At 36.5% G+C, this 19,094-nt stretch overlaps 1 protein-coding gene across 1 annotated transcript in view; it reads left to right on the top strand.

The window, feature by feature from the left end:
- AP3B1 (adaptor related protein complex 3 subunit beta 1) overlaps positions 1-19,094 on the top strand; it is a 158,663-nt gene that overhangs the window by 54,924 nt on the left and 84,645 nt on the right. Inside the window, exons 8-13 of the mRNA XM_065655822.1 lie at positions 4,527-4,688; positions 6,767-6,864; positions 9,902-9,956; positions 10,036-10,107; positions 12,436-12,498; positions 13,401-13,533. Coding sequence (XP_065511894.1) covers positions 4,527-4,688; positions 6,767-6,864; positions 9,902-9,956; positions 10,036-10,107; positions 12,436-12,498; positions 13,401-13,533 — 583 coding nt within the window. The remainder of the gene's footprint in view (positions 1-4,526; positions 4,689-6,766; positions 6,865-9,901; positions 9,957-10,035; positions 10,108-12,435; positions 12,499-13,400; positions 13,534-19,094) is intronic.

Raw genomic sequence — 19,094 nt, 5'->3', positions numbered from 1 at the left:
ACTTATTAAAGGACTTCCTGTTGTGGAGAGGACAGATACTTCTGCCAGCCTGTGGTTGTTAACAGCTGTGATTGGTTGATGTCTGCTTATCTGTCAGAAAGTTGTCACAGCACATCTCCTTGGCTTTTTGAGCAATCTTGAGGAAAATTTTCGTGGTACTCAGGATAGGTCTATCCTAGTGTTCTAAAACCCATCTGTGGAGCATGTGGAAGGATTTAGGTAGTCATCTTCACAGTTATCAAAATTTCAGATCTATCTTGGATACGTCATGAATTCTTTAAGTAGGAAACTGGTCTATATATTTTCTACCATTTCCATTTTCCAAGGATCCTGTTCATGATACAGCAAGCGGATTGCTGATCTGTGTTGTCTAAGGTGGTTTTGGTATTGCAGTCATATTCACTGAATAGTGAATAGTCCCAAAACTCTTCTTACCTTCAAAACTTAGCTTATCCAAAACTCTTTGGAGAGCAGTTCTTAGAAATACTAGAAAGGACTTTGGAAAGTAGCTAAAATGTTATCTGCCAAAGATTATGCTGCAGGAATAAAAAAAACTGTGAATGTATTTCCTTTTGAATCTGAGGAGAGAAACTGAAGTCTAAAACTTTAAAATCAGTTATACCTAACCTAAGAATATGAATATTTGAATCACTTTCGAACAGAAGATGGAGTTAAGGCTCGTAGAGGGGGCAGATAGTATGTGTTCATGCTTTGGATTTCAGTGAAGTTTTACTTTAACAGAGTTTGTGAGTGTGTGAATCTCTGTTTGGGTGTAGTTGGAGCATTCACATAATGCCCTTTATCCTAAATGGAAGGCACATTCTCAACTTTAATGCCATATTAAATGTAATTTCAAGCAAGATCTCTGTTAAATGTTAGCTCATTTACTTAGCGACTTTAAAAACAGGCTAGTGGAACTTATTATCTGGCAGTTTCTTCATTTAAGCTGTTAATACTTTATGAAGATGTCCCTAAACTGTATGTCTGGAATAACATAAAAAAGAATTACGCATGTTCTTTCACACCGAAGTACTCACTTCTCTACAGGATTAAATAAATCGCAGAAGATGGCGAATGCAGAGTCCATGTGCAATTTCTAGCCTGGAATGCTAGTGGTCTCTCAGTTTTTCATCACTTCATTCTCCCAGGGTTCTGAACTTTTTAGTGGTTTCACAATTTAGAAAAGCTATTAACTGCACAATTAAATCATGTGCTACTACAAACTGTTAAGTGTACTTAATGCAGTTTAGCTAAAGACTCCCACTGAAAGGGAATGCCTCTGTTCTGTCCCTCTTCCTTTACCACCTACTGGTTTTGAAAATTCAGCAGTTCTAGTAATCCTATGACCACAAAGTGAGCCAGATCATTTTACTAATCCTGTTGAAAATAAAACATGCTTTTAACAAACAAACAGAGTAATAAAAAACTTTTAATGGCATCATTACTCTTAAATCAACTGAAACTGCATCTAAAGTGATTGAAAGGAAAGCAGGGGAGCATTTGAATCTACTCCCCAAAATCTCATACTGTCTCTCCCTGTCAAAAAGGATCAGAGTAATGGATTTTTTTTTTCTGATAGAGCTGCTAATATGTACTAGTAATGATATAATCAGCTTGAGCTCTAATTAGAAATCTAGGAAAGTAAAATTTGAGTGTCACCAAAATCTAGCATTTCTTCAAGGATGTGTGAAGAAGCATCTCCCACAGCTTCATGTAGATGCAGTATAGATACCAATGATTAGAGAACAAGTGTGCAGGAAATTATCTGTTGAAACTAGCAGCTTGTTGATTCAACATTAATAGTTAAAAGAAGAAGACTCTCATCTCCAAAAGGCAAGAGGCTTTATTTTCTGTCGTGTGCTGGCGGTAAAAATATTAGAGTATTAGCAGTGCTAACACCTTTTTCTTTTTCCATTGTAGAATCATAGAATCATTTTGGCTTGAAAAGACCTTAAGATCATCAAGCCCAACTGTTAAACTAGCATGGTCAAGTCCACCTTTAAACCATGTCCCTAAGAGCCTCATCTATGCATCTTTTAAACACCTCCAGGGATGGTGACTCCACCACTTCCATGGGCAGCCTGTTCCAATGCCTGACATCCCTTTCCATGAAGTTTTTCCTCATATCCAATCTAAACCTCCCCTGGCGCAACTTGAGGCCATTTCCTCTCATCCTATCACTTGTTACTTGGGAGAAGAGACCAAGACCCCTGCCTTGCTACAACCTCTTTTCAGGTAGTTGTAGAGAGCGACAAGGTCTTCCCTCAGCCTCCTTTTCTTCAGGCTGAACAGCCCCAGTTCCCTCAGACGCTCCTCATAAGACTTCTGCTCCAGACCCCTCACCAACTCAATGATCCTGAGGGTCTCTTCCAGCTGAAATGATTCTATGATTCTATGAATACAGTGGCACAATCACTTCTCTAGTCCTGCTGGCCACACTATTCCTGATACAAGCCAGGATGCTGTTGGCCTTTTTGGCCACGTGGGCACACTGCTGGCTCATGTTCAGCTGCTGTCAGTCAACACCCCCAGATCCCTCTCTGTCAGGCAGCTTTCCAGCCACTGTTCCCCGAGCCTGTAGCGCTGCCTGGGGTTGTTGTGACCCAAGTGCAGGACCTAGAACTTGGCCTTGTTGAACCTCATACAACTGGCCTCAGCCCAATGATCCAGCCAGTCCAGATCCCTCTGTAGACCCTTCTTACCCGCCAGCAGATTAAGTTGGGCAGGAGTGATGATTTGCTTGAGGGTAAGAAGGCTCTACAAGAGGGATCTGGCCAGGCTATGGGTATAAAGAAAATGATTCCATATAAAGGCTCTAATGGGATTTAAATTAAACTGTTTTCATAAGAGGCCTAAGTTGCTTTATTATTATTTGGAATTCTGCTGCAAATATGTTTCTAACCAACAATTATTTAAAAAAAAAAAAAGTAATGTGAGAGCTCAAGCTGTTTGTTTACAACAGTGATTAATGAGTTAAGTACAATTTCCAACTCTATTCATGTTGAGTTCAATACTGCTGATGTGTGTGCCTGTTAGCAGTCAAGGTAGGGATACTAAAGACTGAATCAATGAAGACTGAATTATCCTCCTTCTGTTAGAGGAAACTTCTGCAGTGCAGGGTTGAGATGCACTGGGATCAGGAATTTTGCTTTCAAGTTGCCTGTCCTGTAGACAAGGGGAGGAATGTGGTTACTAGTAATCTTGATTTAGCATCCTGAGATTTTAGTTTAGAAGAGTGACTGCCACAAAGATGTATAGACAGAGAAGTAAACAGACTAAATCACTTGAGTTGCCATTGCATAAGAAATCTAAGCGCTTGCTGAAGATTCTGTAGAACACTGAGAGCACTGTTGGTGTCAAGTAATAAAAACGAGAAGACATGTGAAAGGAAATTTTATTTTCAATGCCCTTTCTAATTGTAATATAAAACAGAATAAAGTGGCAACTTTGATTTATTGTTACTTTTCCCCTTATTCCCCCTTACACCCCTGCCTCTACTGAAGACATTTCTATGGGTCTTTCACTACACATGAGATTTGGCCAAGGCATACAACAAATATTTGAAGTTACTCTTGCCTACTTTTCTGAAGACCTATTAAATAAGTCTTTATTTTCATTTCTAGCTATTCTTCCATTCACTTTCCTTACTACCAGCTAGAATTGAAAAGATACATTTGTCTCAAAAATAACCGTGTCTTTTAAAAGATCAGCAATTGGGTACATGACTTAAATAACCCTCTTTAAATCATTGTGTAGGGTTGGATATTCCTTAAAATAGTTGGGCAGAAACTTGAGAGAAAGACAAGCAGAGCTATTGGTACAGTTGGTGTTTGGTACCAACCAGTCCATTGTAATGTGAGTAGCTCCAGCTAGCCACAGTAATGCTCTTTGTCTTAGTTTTGTGTTCTGGTGACAAAGTGAGATGGAAGAATTTAGGAAAGGAAGGACACATCCTTGGATATAAGAAGATGGAGAAGTCAGTAGCTTTTTTTAAAAAAAATTGGTTTGTAATGTGGAGTACTCTCAATAATGATAATCCAGACCACATCTTCTGGGACCTGATATTTTGTTTTGATCAAATCCTGCTGGTTTCCATCTTAATTATTTTAAGTTTGGGGAGTTTTTAGTGCTAATTAAATAAAGGCATAATGAAACACTTTAAATATATTCTTTATCCATTTTTTGATGCATATCAGAAATCTTTATATTCGTTTTAATTTGTCGTGTTTACATAATCCAACATATTCCTTTATATTCTTTTATTTAGCTTCCAGAGTAAAAGAGGACTGATTTACTAATATCTCAAACTTTACTAAATTATTTCAGTGTGTTGTTTCTTAAGTGACATTGTGCTGATAATTCATTCGTTTAAATTGCTCAAGGCTTTGTACTTCATCAGAAAAGGCCAGGCTTGAGAAGTGCATAGATCTTGCATGAATTTGTGGTGTTGTATGTGACTTCCTTAATAAGTAAAACCTGTTGATTCAAATAATCTATTTATTTTTTGTCGTTTTGTCTTTTGGTAGAATGATGAGGTGGTGGAAGAATATAGTGAAAATAATTTCTATGAATCTGATGAAGAACAGAAAGAAAAGGATCGGAAAGTGAAAAACACCTATACTATGGACCCAGATCACAGGCTGCTGTTACGAAATACAAAGCCCTTACTTCAAAGCCGAAATGCTGCTGTATGACAAATTCCTTTTTGATTAAAATGTTAAACTACTAAATATCTATGCTTCTAGAAAATTTAAAAAATTGAAAAATATAGTCTACACGTGTGATAGTACTCTCTAGTAATGTATGATATGGTGGTTCTTTCTGGTTTCGAAATTAACCTCTGAGTAAAACACCAGAACTGTATGTGATATGTGCTCCAAGTATTAAGGACAAACAGAATCTTAGAACATTTGAATCCAGCTTCAATAGCATTAGGTGACCATACCAGCTAGCTTTTAATGCTCAGGTTCTCAGCAACTAGCATGTCACAAACTTTCAGTTTTGGTGGTCGTGCCTTCCTTTGAGTCTCACATTTTAGAAGTAGACAATTATGTGCCTAAATTCTTTGTCAATCTAAGCCAGATTCTTATCATTGGTGCCTTGGCAGAGTTAGATATGACATCATGACTATAGCATGCTCTGCAATATTTCCATGAGATTTAAGATGCAGGTAGATTTTTAGAACTGGAAAAAGCCATGCTGATGGTGAATCATTGTGACATTACCCAAAACACAGAACTTTTTTTCTAACTTCAGTTTGTCCTGTTAATCAAGACAGATGTCTTCAGGAAAAGACTTCCAGTGATAATTAATATTCATATCATTGCAAAAAAAACCCCTGCACCATGAATAAGTCACCACTGAACCTGTTCTTGATAAGCTAAACAGATCAGGATTTTGTTTCTCCCCTGAAACTTATTTCTAGATTCCAACTAATATCTGACTCTTTTCACAACTGCTTGTAGTCTGCCAGCAGACTTTGGAAACAAATTGAATACACTTTTGCAATAATAATTGTGTTAGAGCACAGCCTTTTGCTAAAATCACTGTTCAATGTCTGTACAATATTTCCTTATCTCACAATAAGAAAACATAAGTTGAGTATGTTTGCCATCACACTGCACTGAGAACAGGTTCAGTTGCTTATCTTCCACATTCCATAAATCATTTTCTTTGTATCTGTTAGATATGGTATTGATTCTCACATTTATGATCTTTATCTTTCTGATATTAAAATTAACTGAGATGTTTAAGTGCAGTTTGTCAAATGAAATTGTGCTGCTTTGAATGGCTATTACACCAATTTTTGTGCTGTTCACAGAATTGACCACCAATTAAATTAATTGCTTTCTCTTTGACCTTGGATTTTTGTCAGTAATAAAAGATCCCTGTAGTATATTGCTAAAAATCTTCCAGTTATTTCCTCTTTCCAGATGTCTTTAATCAGTTTTTATTGATCAATAATAATTTTTGTTTCATTGGTACCAAGATTCAAGATACCAAGTCAAGTGTCATAATTATGGCTTTACTTGGAGTCTCCTTTTTATGATTTGTTTTGTTTTGAACAGAAAGTTGACCATGACAGTATTGTAGGGAAGGCTGTGACATGACTTATTCATTAGCTTAAAGATCATAATTTGTCTTTTACGTAGGAGGAAACTCTAAAAAAAAGTTATGGATTTTCAGTTGCTTATATCTCAGTCCCCTATTTTTTGCCAGCCAGGATGCTGATATATAACCCTGTAGTTTTTGCTTTTCTGTTGGATTTGAGACTCTAGAAGTTGCCAGTAATAGCGGGTGTTTTTGCATAATAGAATAACAGAATGAAAATTTTTAAGTAGAAACTAAATAATAAGTAATATTGAACCTGTATTTAATAAAAAATGGAAGCAAATAATTTTCAAATGTTTTAAAGAGTTAATTTGTACAGCTGATGTTAGCAATACTGACCTATAAAGGATGATATCAGTATGTTTACAATTTGAATTATGTTTTTTCTCTTTGTCTCTATTCCTCTGTCTTTCTATGTATTATAGTACACAATAAATAACTGGGAGGAATGAGAGGTACTTCATTAGCTTTGATTTTAGAAATTAAAATATCTTCCTTTTGATATTTTTCCCCCAGTCTGCTTTGTTGATTTCAATGAACATGGGTATGCCGTTTGCTTTCTGAAGAAGAGTGGGTAATTCTGTAGGTCTGAAGCAACTGTGATCTACACGTACAACAATTTGAAGTTAACATGCTGTTCCAAATGTTCTTTTAGGTGGTAATGGCAGTTGCACAGCTTTACTGGCATTCGGCACCAAAATCTGAAGCTGGTATTGTTTCTAAGTCCTTGGTGCGTTTACTCCGTAGTAATAGGTAGGTCAAGTCTGTACTTTACATTACTATGTCTACTTTTTTGTGAGAGTTTTTCGCAGATACTTGTTTAGCCATAGTTATAAGAATATAACTGTTGTGCTATTAGAGTTTCATTTTTAAATTGTCCTGTAATGTTAATTTTTACTTAACAAATGAGGATCATTAAAAGCAATTCAGTCGTTTTCACTGTCACATCCAGTCATCATTCAGTATCGTGTTTCATTCTTAATTATGACATTCATTCTGAGAAGAATCGTAGCTTTCTAGTTAGTATACAAACAGAGGTAGTACTAACTATTTCTTTTTTAATTTTTGGAAATTTAATTATATTGGAGTTCCTTACTGGCTCGCCAGGCACTAAAAAGTCTTCAGATGTGTATTTTCTTTTCTTCTTCTTTATATTAAATACTTATTGTTGACAGACAAACTAGGAAACATAGTTGTTAAAATACCACTTGTATGCTGCTATATCCCCTATGTTTCCTTAATCCTTGGGTGGTTTTTAAAGAACAAGTTTATGTTTCATTCAGGACATCTAATTTTGACTTTATCATCTTCAAAGTGACCTTGTCTACTTTCCTATGAAGAGTCTCATGTTTCATAAGATTAATAATACTCTTTTCGATTTGTGTTTGATAGCTTTGGCGTATTATGCCAATATTTGCTGCATAAAAGTGGAGGTTTTTCCCCTAAAGTTTTTAGATGCCATTGGTGTCATGCTCCGTATTTTATGCGAGTTGGGTTTTCAAGTTCAGGAGACACGTTCTGGTTCTGCTCCATTCCAGTTGAGTTCTGTTTGGTAGTTCGTTTAGTTCAGCCTTTTGCCATCCTGCCGTTTTGCAGTGGCCTCTGGGCCTTTCAGACGTTTTGGCCTTTTTTCGTTCTCTCCCCGGGATTGGTGGTTCAGGCCCATGGTGCTCTCTCTCTTCCCAGGACTGGCTGCTTGGTGCAGAGGGAGTTTGTGAGAAATGGCATTGAGTATCACTTATTTTATATTTTATTTTATTTTATATATATAGTTGTTGTTATTATTAGTAGTAGTATAGTAGTATTATTTTGCTATTTTATTAAACTGTGTTTACCTCAATCCCCTAGTTTCTCCCTTCCCTTTGGATTCTCTCCCCTGCTTGGGGCATGGGAGGAGGGGAGTGAGCAAGTCTTTTTGGTTGCTAGCTGGAGTTAAACTGTGACAGCTCTTTTCAGGATAACTTTGTAACTAAACAGAGTATTTTTGGCTACAACTTTGCTGTGAAAATGATTTTTTTTTTTAAAGTTGGTGACATCAGACAGACAAGAAGCTGTTAAAAAAACCCCCTCTTCTGTTGTGTCTGACAAGATTACTTGTCTTAGATGGGCTTTAACTTTTGTAAGCCCAGTCACCGTAGAGCTCTTTCTCTGTAAACATCTGCAGTTCGCACATGGCTAGTGTCTCTATCATTGAAAAGTTACTAAAGAAATACATTTGGGCTTGATAGAATATTCAAGTTTTTATTTCAGATAAAAATGAATCACTGTTATTTTTGTGTTTGGTTTTATACTATAGTATGCTTCCCATTCTCCTTATATTATACAAACATAAGTAAAATGGTTAAAGCAGTTTGGCATATGTACAGGTAACGTATAGAACTAAATTCATAAGTTGAAAGGATTGGTTTTGTATATTGTTTATTGCTCATTTATACTCAAATTTCATCAAAAGAGAAGTCACATCTTTCCTGTACCTCACCTAGTGGCTAAAATGGTGCTAGTCTTCTGATTTTGCTATACCAAATGTCTTGTCCATTCTCTGTTACCAGTCTGTGTGGAACACTTTTGCTATTAGACCCACTTTGAAATAAGCTTTTGCTGTTTGCCCTTCAAGTTATGTGCCTATGGCCTTTAAATTAATGTCAAATATGCTATAATCTAGTTAAGGTGAGAGTGCCTCGAAGGGCATTTTGTAGCAATTTCTAGTCTTGGTTCATCATGTGTGGCTAACTATTTCCATGTACCTATGTAAGAATTACATAAAAATAGGTTTAAAAGATATTAAGTACTTCTCTATTATTACTTTTCTTTGTAAGCAACAGCTGTAATTGCCACAAGGCTATTAGGCAGTTTGGAATAAGAGGAGATAATGGATGTGATGATTTCTCTATTAGGATGTGATTTGCATCATGAAAGAATTTGAGCACTCATGGTTCAGAAAAATTGCGTGTAAATTATTACTTAGTTTTTAAGCAATTGGTGGCTAAAACTCTGTGGTTTGAAAGCTTTCTACTAGTACCCAGATTTATTTTTTGCTCAGTCCTGCTGAAGCTTTTAAACTAATCCATTAATGATGAGAATATCCTCCAAACATGTTTAATGTCTTTGTGTTTAGAATTTCACATAATTCTGTTATCTGTGTCTTGACAAAGTCTGTTATGTTAAAGTGCTGCTTTTTGTAGATGTGTCTGCCAGTGTATACTCGTAAGTCACAGGAGACCCTGAGCATTTTTGAGAATTGTTAGGAAACTTTTTTTAAGACCACAACAGTCATAGCAATTCTTGCTGGTTGTGTAAGGATTAGCTGTTCTAACTAATACAGTCACTTCCACACTACAGATAAGGCCCATGTGTTTTTGTTCTCAGATATGTCATCCTGAAATATTTACATTTCAAGGTGGTAGACAAAAAGTAAGAGTTTTGTGAGCTGTTTCTGGAGATGCCAAAATGGCAATGTTTTAAACAGATTTTTGGTTTTAAAAAAGCCCAAGGCCTACAAGAAGCATCACACCATTGCACTGATGTTGGTGATTTTTTTGCATATTGAAGTTTTTAAAAATGAGATTTCTGTTTTCATCATGCATCTTCCTGTGATGATGGAAATTGTGAAATGATGAATGTGATGAGGAAATTGTAGCAGTTGACAATAAACTTCTTCCTTCTGTTTATGCCAATCAAATGTATAACTGACTTTGGATTCAAATAGAATTGCACTTTCTTTGCCATTATGCATTATTCTATGTATCTGTAATCTTGGAGAATAACTCTTGTTTATCTTTTCAAATTCTAGGGAGGTGCAGTATATCGTTCTGCAAAATATTGCCACTATGTCGATTCAGAGGAAGGTATACCCTATTTAGAATTTTCTAAATCACATTTTATATGAAACACAGGAAAGCTACTTAAATATGTTCTGCTTTTCAGGGCATGTTTGAACCTTATATGAAGAGTTTCTATGTTAGATCAACTGATCCAACAATGATCAAAACACTGAAGGTGAGTTTAAAAGTTAATTCATCCATATACTGCTAGACAAATCTGTTTGCAACAGGAAGGTAAAATTTTCTTGCACTGATATGACACACGTCATTGTGTGCTGTTCCTTTTTACACTAAGAAGTGTAGAATTGTGGCTTTTAGTGAAGTCCACAAGTGTCTTTCAGGCTTGTCAGGCTATCTCAAAGTTCTTTTCTTTCCATATTGTAGATGGCAGATGGGTTATATTTTCCCCTACAGCTTTTGGTACCTTTCAGTGATACACAGCATTACTATTTTTATCTAACCAGCCATTCAAACATTTAGAGTTTGACTGTTTTCATGGAAGGAAGAATCTTCTCAAATGAAAAGAAATTAAATCACACAGTCTTTGATACTGTTAGCTTAAACATAGTTTAAATCTGGTTTCCTGAACAAAATGGGACAGTGTTAGAATCCCAAATTCCCTTTGAAGTTGGCGTTCAACATAAATACTTTAGGCTTTCCTCAAGGCCACATCTCAATGCTTGTTTTAGGATGCCATCTTCTTGTTTTTTTCTCTTCTTAGTGTTTAACAGTTGTGAAATCCTTGACAAAACAATAGCTAAAAAATTGTCTACTGTTATGTGCCTTTTCTCTTGTTTTGCTTTAGATTGTCATAGGCACTTGTGTGGAAGGAGTGGAAAGTACAAGTTTCTTAAAGAAACATTATTTTTTCCTTACTTTCATTTTGCATCCATGTTACACCCTCATTACATGTGTGGAGTGGTGCAGTCCAAGATGGCTATGCCAAACCCATCATATTTTTAATAGTCCAGCATTAAATCTAAGTAAATTTGAGGCAGTTGGAGGCAGTAAGTCTTCCCCACATTTAATTATTATGAAAACTGTTGAGAATACTAGTAAGACTTAGTGTTATCCAGGAAAAGTCACTCCTGAAATAATTTGGAAGTTGATCTATTTAAATTCCCATATTAATTGATAATACAGTGATGAATAGGTGGAGAAGTAGAAATTGTAGTTTTTCCCTTCGTTGTCTCAGTTTAGGCCAACTTACACTGTTACATACATAAGAAAATCCTGTGCTTTTCTCTACTCCCTGCCCCCATAGTTCCATCCTATCTGCTTTAAAATAGGAGGACGAGACCTATGGCAGTATTTAAGATGTAGGAGCACCCTGGAATTCACCTGCTGCACTGTTTAGGTTTCTGGTTTGTTCTGTGTTTCTTTCCCAATGTCAAGTTTTCTTTTTTATGACTGCTTAGCATTAAGCTTGTATTTTGACCAAAAATTCTCAGTTACCATTATCTGTAAAGTTAAGGATTTTTCCCAAGTTACGAACATTACTTCACATTTATCTGTGTTTAATCTTCTCATTACTTTTATAGTTCATATATGAGTATGTTGAAAAGCAAAACACCAACAAAGGTATTTGCAGGATTCCATTGATAGCCTTCCTGCTCTGTAAAATAGTATCTTTTTTTTTCCTGCCTATTCCTCTATCCACTTGCTTTATATGCTATGCTAGAATATCTATCTTTAAGACTCTTTGGTGACAAGTCTTATCAAATTGCTTCTGAAGTACTAGTGGATTATATCAATTAAGTGTCCTTGTCTGTGTGCATCTGACAAAAAATACCAACAGTTTTCTGAGGCATGACTTCCCTTTACAGAGGCAGAGTTGTCTTTTTCTTCAGTGTACCTCATTCAGATTGTGTAGGAATTCTTTCTTCTTCAAAGTTAAAACAGCCCAGAAGCATAGCATCTTAACAATATATGCCAAGTGTTGTATATCATCCTCCTGTTCACCAGGAACAAAGAAGAGGCCTCTCAGGATCTGATGTTGTTGATGTTGATTAAGATCTGAGGAGTCTCATAGATGCAACTGTTTCTTTTCTGATTTTTTAAGATCTTTTATTGCAGTTCAGCTGAATATAACAGACACTTTATTTCTCCCCTGCTGTAGTTTTGATTTCCATTAATTCTTCTTACAGTGTCACATGCTTCTTATACGCTAGGGCCTGTTGTATAACATTGGAAACCATGTTGCCAGAAGTATTTCAAGCCCATTTGATATGCAATGCAACATGAAAGCCAAAGCTCGTACAAAATGCATCACTGAACCCTAGAGTCTTGCTTTGAAAGCCTGGTGTGTACTTGCAAGGAGAATGTTCCTCCAGGGTGCAATGCTGCTACCAGTTTATACTGAAACCTGGTATACTCTGTTGAATTCTAAGTGGTATTTTTAGTAGTATTATCTTTTATTTATATACAGTAAAAGCATGGTGTATATGTAGGACTGTTGATAATATTTTAGCTTTTGATAAAATATCTGATTTTTTTCTTGTAGCTTGAAATCTTGACAAATTTAGCAAATGAAGCCAACATATCTACTCTGCTTCGAGAATTTCAGGTTTGTGCAAAGTGTATTGTTTTTATATGGAACGTTATTTGTTGGCTAATTGCCATTGTTGGATGTTTCATCTAGATTCTTAGTCTTAAATTTTCAAGGTAAAGTCTTTTCCATGATAAAATGTTCTTGGAATGGAAATGAAACTGTCTTGTATCATAATGGATAATAGAGCTTTTTATATGTGCAAAGGAGTTCCGAAGTTTCTCACTCTCCTTCCAGCTAGCAAAAATAAAAAAATAAGTGGTGAGAAAAACTCAATCATTCCAAATTCTTTAAAATAAACTCTACCAACTTGACTGACACTGTAAGTCAAGAGATGATAAGGTCTTAATTTTAGCAATATTTGGCCATTAGCACTTATTGCCAAACCTTCTGTAAGTCATTTGAAGTAGTATTATCTGCAATATCTGTATATGTATCAGCAAAATGTTCTGCATGTATTGTGAAACAGTGTCTGTCCTTCTTTCTTTCCTCTTTGCTTATGACATCTATTATCATTGCTTCAGTTCTCTGGCTGGATTTCTCTGAAAGTTACTGGTTCTCAGGCAGGTAGGTTATTCATAGTTTCACAGATGCTCCTGGTTAAATGAACTGGAACCTCTTGGAGAAGAAGGCTCATCAACTCCTCCAACCTTGCACATAAAGTGATTGCTGGTTTTGGGTAATTGACCCCTGTCCAAAGCTTTCTTGAAATCAGAGTTTTGCATGGCCATGGGTGACCCAAGCCAGCAAGAAAATGTCTTCTAAAAGTGACAATGAGGTGAAAAAGTATGACTTCTCATGTGCAGTGTAGCTTTCTAGATTGAATTTGTTATGCAGTGTGTCTGTCTTATGAGAATAATATGATAAGTCTTTGGTTGACAAGACTTATGCATTTACTAATGAAAATCCTGTTTCCTTAGACTTACGTGAAAAGCCAAGATAAACAGTTTGCTGCAGCTACAATTCAGGCTATAGGCAGATGTGCAGCTAACATCACCGAAGTGACTGACACATGCCTTAATGGCCTTGTATGTTTGCTGTCCAACAGAGATGGTAAGTGAAATGTTCTGTTTGTTTCCTGAGTAGCTGATGGTATGAGACCTTTTCTTAATGAGAATCACACAGAGCAGATAATGTTAAAAAGTATATGGGAGTTGACTTTTGTAAGAATTCAGCTGACATGACTGGATAAAAATAGTGGTTCTGGTGCTTCTTCCTGTTTGAAGCACTTCAAAAGGCTTTAATAATCACTGGGTGCTTATTTTCTCTTCTGTTAGTGAAATAAATTCCTTGTGGCCTGCAATTACATATTTACTTGGTTTTTTCTCAAAATGCTGTAATTATTAATGTGTGCTGTTGTGATTATCATAGGCAACAGTAGTTGCTATGTTTAGTTGCATCGAAACAGTTAGCCTGTAGAGGGTGCTGAAAGCTTGGAATTTTTTTTTTTAGTGTATCGATGACTAACTGAAAAAACATATTAAACAGTTTTAGGATAAACAGCCCCAAATTTGGCTTGATTTTGTAACCTAGCCTTCTGTTATTTCCAAGTCACTAAGAAATACAGCAACGACCAGATCAAGTCAAATGAGATATAGCAGCACTGTAAATCAATACCTGATAAAACTGTATGTTCTTACCAGTTACCAGTGAATATTGCACAGAAGAAGTCAATAAGATAATCAGAAGATTATTATATAATGTACAGTCTACATGAATATGGTTAAATGTTGGAAATAGAGTTTAAAATATGTAGTTAAAAATAATATTGTCAGGAAGAAGGAGCAGCATGTTTTTGAGGTGGCCTGGAATAATTAGAGTCGTTCAGAAAACACAGGTAAGATCTACTCTAAGCTTGGAAAAGTGGCATTAATTCCTCTCTATATCTACTGAACATATTTTTCGTGGTAATTCTAAGAAGATCTTTAAAAGAGACACAATCATTCTGTGACCTGCTGATACACTCAGATCTTTCTCTTCTTTGATTTATGAACTACAAGTTCTCCTTCTCTCCTACTGCACCTTGTATCAAAAATTTCCAAGAGTCCTCAGTGTATAGCTTGGTAGTTTTAATATATGTAACTTTAATTTCCTAGTGCTCCAGACCTTGTGTTCCTTTATGTTTTTCTGGTTATCAGCTGTGTTTAAAGTGTCTTCCCATATTGTGTTACCATGCCGTGCCTGCACAGTGCAGCTTTTTGTATTGCATTCAGCAATGACCGTATTAAAAATAGAAGCTTCAAAGCTTGTTCTTGATTCTGCTTAATTCTACTAACAGTCTTCCTCTTAGGACAGCAGGCTTCTTTCAGCATGTATAAACTCCCCCCCCACTTTTTTTCTGTCTTAAATAATAAAACTGTCACTTCACAATACTGAGTTTGTTACTTAATCCTTCTTTCCATTTTCTTGCTTTGTTTTTCATTTTGCTAAGAAGGAACCAAGAGAAAAAGGCTTTTTTCTTTTATGATAGCTTCTAAATTTAGTATTTTCTTCAAAGTAATTCCGTGTATACACATGCACATGTGCATGTGCATGTAAACAAGGTTCTATATCAACGAGATTAGTTTTCTTGACTGTTTCTAAGTAGTTGCTAAGCAAATAAAATTATCTTCTTGTGCTTTCTGTTCTGAAAGGATATGTTGAGAATCTTTTAAGCTTGGCAGCTGGCAATGTGCTTTACCGTAGCTGGAGTGTCTTTATTCCTTCTTTCAAGGAATGAATAGAATGGTATAATTTACATGATACCCCTGCTCAGGTGGCAGGAAATTACAAATAGTCACAGCTTACTGAATGTAAGAAGAGTTTTGGCCATGGTAAGGGAGAAAAAAAGAGATTTAGCATGCGTAGGAGAATAGATTTTAAAGTTTTCGTTAATCTTGCTTTCCTCCAACTTTCACCCTTAAAGTGTGCAAGCAATCTGTCATCCTAGTTATTCCATGGTTGTATGAAGCCCAGAAGCAGTTCTGCTGCCTTTCTTAGTGTAGAAGCCCAAGCTGGTAGATCCAGCAGGTTTTGAGGCCCTTGAAAGCAGAGTCAACTCTGCTTTCTCCGCACTGTTTTCTTATTATGGGAAATTCACTTGAGTGTGGAAGAGAGGTGACCAAATTAATTCTACCAAATCAAAATAGAATCTTGAAGAACGAGCTTGTGGCAAACCACCTTCTAATTCTGTGCTCTTATGGAAAGGCCATTAATGTAGGTACAACCCAACAGGCAAGATACTTTGGCTGTATCTGGCACAGGAGCTGTGGCATTAATCCTTCTGGATCTTGGGTGCTGAGGAGCAGAGTGTCGTTACACAAAACCGTCTATTCAGGAGTCACTTGGGTCCAGCTGAGATAACTGTTCACAGAGCTCTTTGAATGTGTCATCATCGAACTTTCTAGTTTCTGTATGTGCTTCTGTGATTCAGATGTTTTGCTTCCCTGAGTAGGAAAAATTTGACATTAAACAAAGAACTCATAAATATGCGAAGAAAATTTCAAAAGCAGTTCTCAGCTTCCCCAGAGCCTTGTTTCTGGAAGCCATGTTGAGACCTGAGACTTCCCCGTCTGCTGAGGGAAGTACAAAAAGTTATTTTGGCACTTGGGTGTGATATTTGGCATTTGTCCGATGTGTTCCCTTTCAGCAATGGTCTTGATAATTTCAACTGACTGCTGGCTCCATGATGGCATAAAAGTCATTTTAGATGTAAGAGACAGATGAGATACTAGAAAGTCTCTTTTTGTCTGTCTGTACTGCATATACTAGAGATCCTACGTGTTTTTCTCAGAGGAGTGACTTTCATTTTCAGTTGAAAGTTGCAGGTTATGGATAATAGAGAATGTAAACACGATTGTAGGATGTATAGGTGAACCAATTTTTATCCTTTGAGTCTATACAAATTTGAAGTGTTAGAGAAAGGCAATTAATAAAATAAGTGGAACTCTTCATACATCACGCAACCACTACCTATCTATTGGAATTATGTTAGAATGATGTAAAATAAAACCAACTCCTTGTAGTGTTCAATTTATATGTATTAATGTGGTTTCAGAGTTCTTTTATTTAGAAGAGTGGGAAAATTAACCAGGTAAAAGCTTAGACTTCAGACAGTTCTGAAAAGCAGAAACTTTATGTTTGTCTGAATACTTATCTGTAATAATTACCTTTTAACTTCAGTTTTAACTATTTGCATAACCTTCTAATAATGCAAATAATCACAAAGTCATAGAATGGTTTAGGTTGGAAAGGGCCCTTAAGGTTCCTCCAGTCCAACTCCCCTACAATGAGCAGGGACATCTTCGACTAGATCAGGTTGCTTAGAGCCCCGTCCAGCCTGGCCTTGAATGTCTCTAAGGATAAGGTATCTACTACCTCTCTGGGCAACCTGTGCCGGTGTTACACAATGCTCATCATTAAAAAAAAGTCTTTGTTATATCCAGTCTGAGTCTCCCCTCTTTAAAACCATCACCCCTTGTCCTATCGGAACACACCCTCCTACAAAGTCTGTCCCCATCATTCTTATAAGCCCCCTTTAAGTACTGAAAGGCCATACACAGTAAGGTCTCCCCAGAGCCTTCTCTTCTCCAGGCTGAACAACCTCAACTCTCTCAGCCTGTCTTCACAGGAGAGGTGTTGCAGCCCTCTGATTGTTTTTGTGGCCTCCTCTGGCCCCTCTCCAACAGGTCCATGTCTTTCCTGTACTGAGGGCTCCAGAGCTGGACGCAGGACTCCAGGTGGGGTCTCACCAGAGTGGAGCAGAGGGGCAGAATCACCTCCCTTGACCTGCTGGTCCTGCTCCTTTTGATGCAGCCCAAGATACAACTGGCCTTCTGGGCTGCAAGTGCACATTGCCAGTTCATGTCCAATCTTTCACCCACCAGTACCCCCAAGTCCTTCTCCACAGGGCTGCTCCCAATCCCTTCATTCCCCAGCCTGTATTGATACCAGGGGTTGTCCCAACCCAGGTGCAAGACCTTGCACTGGGCCTTGTTGAACCTCATGAGGTTCACGTGGGCCCACTTCTTGAGCTTGTCCAGGTCCCTCTGGATGGCATCTCATCCCTCAGGTGTGTCAACTGCATCACTCATCTTGGTGTTGTCTGCAAATTTGCTGAGGGTGCATTTAATCACTTTTACGGCCTTGCTGTGAGGTTCAGTTGGTATATTCCTTCTAAAACCAGTTTTATTCCTTTTAGAAGTAGTGATTATACATATAGATTGTGGATAAATTAGTGTTCAGTTGTATGTTCCACACTCTGCAAGTATCAGTTGCTCTAAGTGAAATAAAATTTGACTCAACATCAATGGTATCAAATGTCGTATTTCAAAATGCAGCTTTTGAATACTCTCTGGTAATTCAATTCTTGCTAATGTCTTTGTATGAGTTTCAGTTATAATGTGGCCAAATTCTCAATTATGAAGAAGCCTGTAATTCACTTGCTGCCTGCTACATTGTGAATATTTTATATACATCATTATTTGGCAAAATGGAACATTGTAAGACTGAATAGATTTTAGGTTTTTGAGAAGTTGTCGTGCTTCAGGGTCTTCAGAGATTATCCTATTCAGAGTACTCATTTCCATATTGCTTCAAAATTGTTTGAAGTAAACTAGCGATGAACATTATACTAAGATTTTTACTATGACTTGTGAAAATTGAAGTTGCTGATACCTCTTTTAGTCTTCTTGATTGGCAATTCAGGCATTCCTGATCAGATTTTCTGTGATATTTAGTCTTTGTTTTAAGAATTTAATTTACCTTTTTGACCCTCTAGATACAATTTACACACTGTTTTTAAATTATTGCAGTAATTTATCATTGCCTTGTGTGCACTTAGTCTTTGATAAGTCTAGCAGTTACATTTTTAGATTTTCCTACTGCTCATTCAGGATGCCAATTTTATCATGCCACTTGTCTTTTTTCTTTTCTTTTTTTTTTTTTTTAGTTTTTTTTTGGTCTTTGATCCTAAATGCGTGACCTGTGTTTCATGCTCATTTTGGGGATTCTTCATGTGCACAAAGCAAGCCTCAGACAGCCTCTCTTCAACCCCTATTCTAAGAAAAATTCATTTTACTTTTGTTTGTACTTTCCTTTTTAGTATCTAGACTAATGTAAAAGGAACCATACTGGTTAACTTGCTTACGATCTGGTTCAGTTCTTTAAATTTGCTTCCACAGATGGCATTAAAGTAGTTCCTATGGTGACACTTTATCTACTGCACTTCATTTTTCCATTTTCAGTTCTACATTGTCAACAAGTGTTTTCAATAATGACTTCATGTCCACTCAGTTTTTTGGGTTCAGTTTTATTTTGCTTAACCATTCTTGTTAAGTAGTATCACAAAACATTCAGTGATGCAGGTTGTCTTGAAATTGTTCCCCATTCTAAATATTCCAGATTGTAATTTTAAAATTTTGAGAATTGTCCTCTTATTTTCATATCTGGCGAAATGAAGTCTAAATTAAATTGATGTGGAGGATTGTACAGGACCTTGAGATATACAAAGCAGACATATTAACCTTGCTTCAAGAAATTAGTCTAGAAAAATGACTGAGATGTCATGTCAAATAAACGATGGCACAAAAAGTTGCAATATAAAATTTAAGCATTTCAGAGGCTTATGGCGTAAT

The sequence above is a fragment of the Caloenas nicobarica genome, chromosome Z, assembly GCF_036013445.1.
Source record: "Caloenas nicobarica isolate bCalNic1 chromosome Z, bCalNic1.hap1, whole genome shotgun sequence".
Lineage (NCBI taxonomy): Eukaryota > Metazoa > Chordata > Aves > Columbiformes > Columbidae > Caloenas > Caloenas nicobarica.
This window is presented reverse-complemented; position numbering and strand designations above follow the sequence as displayed.